The 10,133-nt window shown below is 57.7% G+C and overlaps 1 protein-coding gene across 2 annotated transcripts in view; it reads left to right on the top strand.

Annotated features, from left to right (window-relative positions):
- The first annotated feature begins 1,637 nt into the window (after positions 1 to 1,637).
- Positions 1,638 to 10,133, top strand: part of DOC2B (double C2 domain beta) — a 28,910-nt gene continuing 20,414 nt past the window's right edge. For both annotated transcript variants that reach the window (XM_048324419.1, XM_048324418.1), the window contains exon 1: positions 1,638 to 2,189. In XM_048324419.1, coding sequence (XP_048180376.1) covers positions 1,856 to 2,189 — 334 coding nt within the window. In that variant the 5' untranslated portion in view covers positions 1,638 to 1,855. The remainder of the gene's footprint in view (positions 2,190 to 10,133) is intronic.

Here is a 10,133-nt window from a genome sequence, read left to right as displayed (position 1 = left end):
GTGGGGAGGGGATAAAACTGTCTGAGAGTGGATCTGCTGTTAGACCTGCAACAGGCAGGAGCCACCTCCGAGTGAAAATATGGCAGGGACACAAAGGAGCAGTGAGCTGTCTCCTGTTCTCCCAGGTCATTAGAGCATCCTTAGATGTGCTTCATGTCTAGGTACAGAGCAGTGACAAGTTTGGACGCTTCAGGAGAGAAACATTCACTTCCCTCTGAGGACTAAATTAGGTTGGTTTGCCTGGTGTCAGCGTGTTATGACTCAGGGACGTGCGTTAACATTTACCAAAATCTGAATGAAAACTGAGCTCTGCATTAGACAGAAAGGTTGGGTGTCATTTTGTTGGGATTTGGGGGAAATCCTCTGAAGAACAGAGCTTTGTTTTTAATAGACACCTGCATGCCATGCTGCAGGAGACTGCAGCCCTGTGTGCATCGCTAAGGGATGTGCCAGGCTACCTGGTGGGCCAGGCTGTGGGCAGCTGGACATGGTGGTGGGTGACCAGAGCACACCAAGTGTCCCAGCCTCACTCCAGACCCGCCAGAACTGAGCCAGCAGAGAGGCTGCACGGGGGGTGCTGCTCCTCTGAAATATTTCAGACACATTTTCCTGGGCAGGGTGAGTTACCGGGCAGCATTTGCACCATTTTCTCACAGTGTTTCTCTTCTGGCACTCCTTGCTAAAAAGTCCACTTCCAGTAGCTTGTGAAGGCACAGATTTATTGATTTGAACACAGGGGGAGGTGAGTAAAACCAGCAGTTTGAGACCAGCTCCCTGAGCAAAGCACAGCTCAGCATTTTCAGGGGAGCCTGTGGCAGGAGCCTGTCCCTGTCCTGGCTGGTGCTGGGGCCCTGGCCGTGCCCAGGAAGGAGCAGGAGGGGTGCTGAGCATGGCCACACTGGCACTGAGCCCTGGCCCAGCCCACGGCTCGCTCCTCTGTGATGCTGTACCAGCCCCATGGCACAGCCACATGCTGGCTGGCAGAGGCTGTGCCACCCGGGCCACGAGCAGGGACCATGTGTTGCTTCGCCCCTGGTGTGTTTGCAGGAGCTCGTCCAGCTGGTGCTGAGCTCTGGGGGGACATTGCTGTGGGCTGGGGCAGCCAGGGCAGCAGGGATCCGAGTGGGGCTGTCCCTTCCCTGCTGAGCCACGGGGAGCGGGCAGCGGTGCCATCAGGATGTGGCACAGCATCTCCCTGGCACAGCCTGCGAGGAGCCCGGAGGGCAGGGGGGCTGCCACGCTCCCTGGGGGCTCTCAGGGTCCCTGGGGGCTGTCACGGTCCCTCTCCACGGCGCGCCGGGATGCGGCACAGCAGGACGATGGCTCCTGACACTGCCCGGTGACCTCAACCCCCTGCAGGGGTCTGGCAGGGACCAGCCCTGCTCTGGCAGGGAGATGAATCCAAGCCCACCTCCCCACGCCCCATCACCCCAACTTCTGCCGGCTGCCCCCGGGGGTCCGGGGCTGTGCTGGGGAAGGGGCGGGGGGCCGGCTGCCCACGCTGGTGGCCGTGTGGCCGGGGCGGCGGGCCGGCCACAGCCCTCATTCCTCCGCTGCTGGGTACCGCTTTGTTGCAAGCTGGTGACATCACCCGAGAGCCCACCCCCTGCCTCTTATCCGTCTCTGTGTCTCGCTCATTTATTCCCAGGCAGCGCTGGCAGGATCAGGGGCTGTGCGAACGCCAGGGCTGGCAGCAGCAGCATGCGTGCGGCGACCGAGGCTCAGGGCGCGACAACCACGTAAGGGGCCCGCCGGAGCCTCCCTCCTCACCTGCCTCCGCAGCCCCCGGCAGAAACTTCCCTCTCCCGCACGGTCCGGGCTTCTCCGGCAGGGCTTGGCAGCGACAGCCGCATGCATGACACTCCGAAAAGGAGAGAAAATGACCATAAGTATCCAGGAGCACATGGCCATTGACGTCTGCCCCGGCCCCATCAAACCCATCAAGCAGATCTCCGACTACTTCCCCCGCTTCCCCCGCGGGCTCCCCGCCGCCGTCGGCCGCAGCAGCAGCGCCCTGCGCCCCGCGGTCAGCCAGCCCTCGGTCAGCCCCGCCGAGGCGCCCCGGGAGGATGATGAGGATGTGGACCAGCTCTTTGGAGCCTACGGAACGACGCCCGCAGAGCAGCCGGCCAAGAGCCAAGCGCCCGAGGAGGTGGTGGACCCCGAGGGCTACGAGTCCGACGACTGCAGTAAGTTCCTAAGTTTCCATGGGAGTTTGCTGGGTGCTGAGGGCAAGGGTGGGTGTTAGGGCTGGTTGCCCATCCTGGTGCACCCTTCCAGTCATGCTGGCCGTCCCTGGGATCACACTGCAGCAGTAAGAAGCCCCCAGGTTTAGCCGGGGAGGCTCTCCCTGCGCTGCCCCGGGGTGGAACGGGGCCCTGGGAGTGTCCGTGCCGCAGCCAGGCTGGCTGCTGGACCCGAAGTAGGGAAGTCTCCTAAGAGCCACCAGTTGCTGTTATGGTTGGTGCACTTCTCTGCCTCGTCCCTGCTCGGCTCCGTGCCTCCAAGGGCTGCCAGCTGGGCTCAGACCCCTTTAATCCGGCTCGGTGGTGCAGGCTGCTCCAGCCACCCTGCTGATGAGCTGGCGATCTGCTCCAGCATCGCCCGGCTCCACATCGGGGAGATTTGTCGGGAATCACATCCTTCCGGGCGATCTCTGCCCTCTCCCTCGGCAAACTCTGGCGTGTCATCTCCCCATTCCTGCAGAACTCTGCAGGAGACCAAGGGAGCCTTTGGAGCAGAAGCCTTTGGTTCTGGAGGATGCAGGTGTTTGCAGCAAGGGTTAACCCCTCCCCACCCAAAACGTCCTTCCCACCCGGCGCCGTGGAGCTGCAAGGCAGCTGCTGCCTGGCTCTGCCAGGCCACCGGGATAACACGATTTCCCTTGGAGTTAGAGAAACCCCAAGGGCTCGGTTCAGCCCAGCCTCCGGGGGTCGGATCCTGCGAGGGGCTGAGCACAAAGTTTGGAGCCGGGAGATGCCGAGGAAGGGAGTGGGTGCTGCTGGGCGCTGCTGCGTGCTCGTCCTGGGGGAAGGGGAGGCTGAGCTGTTTACGGCCCAGCGCCGGGCAGGCGGTGGCTTTGCCTTCGCACAATGTCACAGCCCTGCCTCGGCATCGCTGCCTTGCTGCCGGCCACTGGGCTGCTGCCATTGATTCCACAGCCCGGAGTGTGGCCCCAAGGAGGGCTCCCCGAAGGGCTCTGCTGCTGCAGGGTTGGCACGGCTCTCCCTGTGTCCCCGAACGGGCACAGCCCCGGGAGAGGCTGGGTGCCAGCCCCGAACTGCCACAGCCTCTGTCCCCACGCCGGTGTCGGGGTCACGCTCTCCGTGGAGAGGCGACAGCTCTGGCACTGCTGGGGAGAACATCTCTGCTAAGCCGTGTTTGTCCCAGCCGGGCAGTTAACGGGGACTTTAACCGGCTTTGGGTCATTTGCTGCTCTAATTATCCCATCGTCTTGGCTCACCCTGGAAGTAGAAACGGGAGCAGCTGGGCTGCAGGCCCAGGGGGGTGTGTGGGAGCCAAAGCACCCGGGGCCCCAGAGTGCAGCGTTTCTCTGGGTGACTCACATGGAAATTGCCCAGGGCGCTGCATTCTGCATTTATCCTTCAGCGATGCTGGATCCTGGATGCAGGATGCTGGATGCAGGATGCTGGAAGCAGCTTGGCTCCATGCCAGGGCCGGCGGGTGTTTCTCTCACCCTGGCTGGTGCTAGGAAGTGTTTCTTGCAGCGTAACAGGTGTCAGGAAAACTGCTGAGGCTGTTTTGCCAGAGGTGCTGGGGTTTCGGCTGGCAAAGGCACAGCGGTGCCAGGAGCAGAGCGGGGAGGTGGCAACGCTGGTGTCACACCTCTGGGGACAGTGCGGGATGGCCCAGACGCCCTGAGGACACTGGCTGGCATGAATGTGCAGGTTGAGACTGTCACTCCCCCATGTTTAGCAGCCGAGTTGTAAATCCAGGCAAGAGCTCCCTGCACCCATTCCGCAGCCTGGGAGCAGGGAAGGGATCTGTGCAGCGTGACTCGAGCCATCAGCTACGCTGGGGAATGTTGTGGAGCTCCCCCACACCTCTGGAGGGTGATGCAGGGCAGCTGCATTAATCACCTGCACTAAATTTCCCCTGGAGAACCTGTCTGTGCCTGTATGCCAGGACAGCGCTGGGGTTTTGGTGGTGCCAGCCCCCTTGGGTGGCATGCGGGGTTCAGGGAGGTCAGGAGGTCCCCGGGGATGGTGGTGTCGGAGCCCAGGTGCAGCACCCACAAATCGAGGTTTTGCCAGGCACATCTTGCCTCACTCCTCAGAGATGCTCCCAGCCCCGGAGAGGCGCAGGGAGAGGGATTTTGCCGTGGCAGGATCCATCGGGAGGAGGAGGATGAAGATGGAACGGCTCCCTCCTCTTTGTCCCACCTGCCTGCGGGTTTCCCTCCTCCAAAGCCAAGACGATGCTGCCGCTGGCTGGGTGGGAGGAGGAGAGCTGCCCCTGCCTGGAGAAATGCAGCAATTGTCTGGGTTTCCCCAAGCTCCTTCCTGCCTGGAGTTACTGTTCCAGCCTGGGGGTTCTTGGGTTTTTCCAGCAGGACCGAAGATGCCATCCCAGCCCGAACTCCAGAACCCTGTCAGGGCTATGGGGAGTGGGTGGGCTAGGTCCTGCCCGGCCCTGCTGCAGCTCACTGGGCTGGTTGTCTGCACCCTGTTCCTTAATCCTTTGCTGAGTTGTGCTCCAGACCCCACCAGCAAACCTTGGAGTGTCTGTGGAGCCAGTGGGAACTGCCTTCTCCCCACGATCGGGAGTGTCTGCTCCCATCCAAGCAGGGCGGCCTGACCCAGAGATTCGGCATCTTCAGAGAGCAGGGATGTGGCGGGGGGATGCGAGCATGGAATTGGTGCTTTGGAAAACTGAGAATCCCCAGGCTGCAGGAGGTGGGTGGAATCCTTCCAGAGCTGGGCAGGGGCCTGGCTGAGGTGGGAGGACAGGTGGGGCCAGCCATGGGAGGTGGCTGCAGAGGCTCAGCTTTGTGGCTCTGGGCACCTCTCCAGCCGCCTGTTGAATGCAGCGAGAGGCAGGGAACAGGCAGGGCCAGGGAACCAACACAGCATATAATGAGTGGAGACATCTGGGCTGACTCTGGGATCACTGGGAATTGCATGGAGCCAGCTCTTCCCATCAGACCTGCCAGCAGCGCTGCTGTGAGGATTTGCAGGGTTGCGGTGGGCACCTGCTGCCATTCCCTGGGAGAGGGACTCATCACAGGACTCTTCCTGCAGCGGGTTTGTCCCCAACAAAACTGCTGAGGAGGTGGAAGGAATGAGGCAGGAGCAGTGGGAAATGTGTATTTGGTGCAGAAGAGTGGTTTGGTGCTGTTGGACCAGCGTCTGCTGTGAGCTGAGAGGACCGGGCAGGAGGCTGGGAAGGGGGGATTTGCTCCTGCTGCCTCGGGACACGTGGCTGTCACCTCATCTTTGGTTCCCCTGGCTGGTGCCCTGTGACAGCAGCAGGTCCCTGGGGTCCCCAGCCACCAGGGATGCTTCCAGTGCACCCAATCAGGCAGCACAGTGCCAGGGAAACTTGGTTTGCAAGGAAAATAAGCAAATGCCAGCTAGATGGCAATGTGCCACCTGCGAGGAGCTGGCTCGCGCCTCCCATCTCCACCGATTTCACCCAAATGCTGCTGCCCCCTCCACTGTCTGCACCTTCCCCTTCACGGCACCAGCAGGAATTTGTACCTGAGGGATTTTTAAAGGTCTCTGGAACGTCTGCACAAGCAGAGGTAGAGACAGTCCCCGTGAGGCAGCACTGCCAGGGCTTCTCTCGCAGGGGACAGCTCTGGAGGGAGCAGCCATCCTCCTTTAACAATCAAGTTTCCAGCCCTTGGAGAAATGCCCCATTCCCTGAGCTACTGTTTGGCTTTGGAAAGAGGCTCTGGTCACAATGGAATTTCCTCCCTTCCCAAATGTGTTTGGCTCTGGGTTTTCAGGTGCAGAAAGAGCCTGAGAGCTGGGAGCCAATATCCCTGGAAGTGCTGCCCCATCCTGCTCCTGCCAGCACTCTGGGACTGTTCCTAAATGCACAGACCCAGCCAATTCCACGGCATGCCCAGTTTTATTCATGGAAGAGCAGGCTCCTGGTCTCTGGAGCTGCAGCAGCATGAAAACCACTTCTCCAAAGTGCAGCTGAGAGGCCAGTTCTGGTGCGCGGTGGCTCGTGATGCCTGCAGCGCCACACAAGTTATTTAGGAAGACTCTTATTTTGAGCAAAGAAGATAATTAGGCAGGCAAAGCCATCTTGGAGATATTAATTACTGGCTGCTTGAAGACATAAAGAAGAAGGAAGGTCTGAAGGTGTGCAGGGTTTGCAAGTCACCTGGCAGTGGTTTTGGCCAGACAGGGGGAGGCAGAGGAGACGGCGAGGAACGAGCAGGGTATTTACTTCTGAAACGCAGCTCCTTAGCATATGCTGCAACTGCTATTTATAAGCTTTGAATCGTCTTTTCAATCCAGATAAGGCCAAAAGAAGTATTTTTTTCTTGCTCAGGAAACTAAACAAACTCTGATTTCGGCAGAGCACAGCTTTGCCAAGCAGAGCACAGCCCGAGCTGAAGAAATGTGTGCGGGTACAGGGCAGTGTCACACCCAGGTGTCCCAGGGGAGCCTTGGGGCATCCCATGGGGTGGTAACTGCGGTGACTCTGGATTAGCTCCTCTCTGGTTTCCTGTGGGATAGATGGATATTTGGAATGTGCTGGTGTGGGTGAGCTCTCACTCTTTCCCACTGACCGTCCCAGCAGTGATCCAGGTGCAGCCTGCACATCCTGGTCCCCCAAGGAGCCTTCCTCTTCCCAGGGACTGACCATGGCCAGGGACACCCTGAAGTGCTGGAGAGGAACATGGAGCAGCAGGAGAGGAAAGCACACGAGGCTGAGAAGGGTCTGTCCAGGCATCCCTCCTCCAACATCCACGGAAGGAGCATATGGGCCATGGCCTCTGGCATCTCTGCTAATGAAGGAACCACACAGCTGCTGGATAACGAGGTTCCCTCCTCCCACCAGCCAGCCTGGCTGGCCCTTCACCTTTCCCAGTTTCAGGGTGCAGGAGGAGACACAGAACTGACACCCCTTGCTCCACCACGCTCGAGCTCAAGGGGTTCCCAGATCTCTCATCTTTGTATTTAACACTGAAGGCAGTTTTGGGGGGTTGTTAATTGCAATGCTGTATTTCATTAAAGGAGGAGAGAGGGAGAGATTTGAAGGCCATCTCTAAACTGAAATTGCTGAAAGTCTAATTGCTGCTGACATCAGGGACCATTTAGTGCTGTAAAACATAATTGCATCTCTGAACTGTTCTGAGCAGATAAGTGTTCCTCTGAACACTCCTCCTGGAGAAGACAGAAGAGCTGATGAGCATCCATCAACCAACCTCATGAAGAAGCCGTGTCTCCAAAACGAAGAAATATTCATTGCTGCAGATTTTAAGTGAAAAACCCATGGCCAGGCAGGGAGCAGTTGCAAGAGAGAGAAGTTGTGTTTGTTCCTTGCTCCTGATCCTGTTGAATTCAGCCACATCCGTGGATCGCCTGAGGAGGGAAGGTCTCCTGCCTGTGTGTTGGATCTGGTCCCTGCCAGGGTTTTTTGTGGGACTGGGAATGTCCTGCCCTGCTGGCAGCAACAGATCACAGGCTGCAGGAATTGATGGTGCTGTTTTCCAGGCATAACCCTGAGGGTTTTCCAGACCTCATGGAGCCAGTCCTCCAGCTCTTCCCCATCGTGTGCCACTGGACCTGGTCAGGACACCAGGGAGGCAGGAGCACACACACAGCCACCCACCAGAACGCTCTTCAGCAGCCCTGCTTGGAAGCAGCAGGAGGTAATTTCTGTTCCTCCCGAGGAGTCATTTACCAACATTTTATATGGGGCTGTAAGTGCACAGAATTACTTGCTGCCTTTCAGGACCTTTAAAATTATCTCCATTGCAAGGTAAAATTAAAGCAGTGGAAGAATAGGGACCTATCTTTTATAGTGCATTAAAAAATACCCAGTCTGAAGGTTACTGAACCTGTGCTTTCTGTAAGGGAGAGCTAATCCAGACAATCCCCAGCAGCCTTTTTACTGCTCCACTCTGATCTCCCTGGCACAAAATCCGTGAGCAGATTATCTCGGGAGCAGCAGTGCTGATAAGCAGGGGGACTTAAGGCTTTTGGACTTCTTTTTAATTAGTTCTATAGCGGGGTTTTTGTGTGCACACCTCAACTTCTCCCGGCGTAGAGCTGTGCTGGGCTTTCTGATGGCAGTCACACCTGCCTTGGGAAGGGAAGGAATGTGCTCCATCATCACTTCCAGGCCTTGCTGAAGCTTTTTCTGTGAGTGTCAGTGGCTCTTCCATGTCTTGGGATGAGAAGTTCTTCTCCTTGGAGCATCCCAGGCTACAGAGAGGGTGGATCTGCCACCCAGGCGCCTGCAAGGGCAGGGGCTGGGGAAGGGAGCAGAGCACAGATTTATCACCACGTTTTGCCTCTCATCCCCCAGGTATAAATAGAAGCTCCTTCAGCCTCGTCTCACCCTGGGCACTGCCGGGAAATGTCAGCAATAAACAATTCCTGCCGACTCTGGCGGGCTGTGCTGGGCTGCCCACGGGCCCGGCCGAGCCCACGGACACATCTGCTGCTTGTGCTGCCCTCTAATAATTTCCTGACCCCCTGAATTAATCAAAACGCCCAAAAGTCAGTGGGAGAAGAGGCCACCTTCCCATGCAAAAGGGATTTATTTTCCCTTTTAGAGCCCGTGTTAAAAGCCAGGCCCTGCCCAGCACCTTCCCATCAATCTCTCCCAGTTCATGAAGAGGAAAGAGGGTCAGAACCTGCTAATGAGTTCAGCTTTCCTAATGGTTATTTTATCATTGGAGCAGAATAATTGTAATAATAATGATACATCCTGCCTACTGTCTGGAGAGCGCCAAGCTGCCTTTGTAATGCCTGACAAAGGCATTTATTTATATTTTTTATTTGCAGCCTCTGTGATTAGAGGGCAGTGTTCAGAATAGCCCAGTCGAGTTAAATAATCCTGCTAACAGCGCTTTGAGTCTAATTGCTGCCCTTTTCTTTTTTAGGTACTTGCTCCCCTAATTAAGATCACAATCGAGCTGCATCTCGTGTGGCAGCAGGAAAGCAATCAAAGAAGGGGGATTGGGTTGCTCTGCAGAGGTTTTGGGCCCAATTCTGCCAGCTGGGGATGCAGGATTCCCACAGCCAGGGCTGGATGTGCCACTGGGGTTTGCAGGAGTGGGAGCAGTGAGACAGTGCTGGTGTGGTGGTGGTGGCTTGCCTGGTCACTGTCTCAGTGTGCTGACCATTCCAGGAGCACAGGGCTAAGGAGAGGCTCCTGAGGGTTCACAGGGTGCTGTTATGGGGTGCAGGGGTGGCTCCCACCCCTGGTGCAGCCAGAGGTCTCCTGCCACCTCCTCAGCCCCGAACTGGAGCTCCAGCCTTGTCTCTGCCTTCACAGCTGTGCTGGATCCATCCCTGGCTGCGCATTCCCAGGATGGAACAGAGGCTGTGGGACTGTCACCATGCCCTTAATGTGTCCTGTGAGTCCTGGGCATCTGCTGGCTCCTGGCTCTGGTGGCAGTGCTCACCTCCAGCTCCACAGCAGCACCTTGGCTGCCAAACCCCAAGGTTTTCCCCATCCCGTTTATAATCTCCAACCAGCCACGTTAGCAAATATTGTGCTGATGTTTCCACATCCCTCTGCCCAAAGGCAGACCCTTCCTTGGCAACTGAGACTTACCATCCACCAAAAAAACCCTCTCTGTTTAGAGGGAAACCCCTCCAGGGTGGAGCAGAGCCAGGGCTGGAGCCTGCCAGTGCTGAGGCGAGCCCTGCACCCCTGTCTGTGCCCTCCCATCGCTGTCAGCTCCGGGAGGAATGGGAACTGCGGGATGTTTGCTCATGCACTACCAGTGCTGGGAGCAGGACCCGAGTCCCCACTGCAGAACAAGCTCCAGCTGCTGTGCTAAGGTGATTGTAGGTTTTGCCCATCTTGCTGGTGCAGCACTCCCCGCTGCCCTCGCCCCTGGGGCAGGCTGGGGCTTTGTCAGTGTTTCCTGGCCGAACTCTGTTTGCCTGCCAAGCTTTTTAATTCGTTTTATA

This window comes from Corvus hawaiiensis, chromosome 20 (genome assembly GCF_020740725.1).
Source record: "Corvus hawaiiensis isolate bCorHaw1 chromosome 20, bCorHaw1.pri.cur, whole genome shotgun sequence".
Classification (NCBI taxonomy): Eukaryota; Metazoa; Chordata; class Aves; order Passeriformes; family Corvidae; genus Corvus; species Corvus hawaiiensis.
Note: the sequence above shows the minus strand (reverse complement) of the source record. Positions and strands in the feature narration are given on the sequence as shown.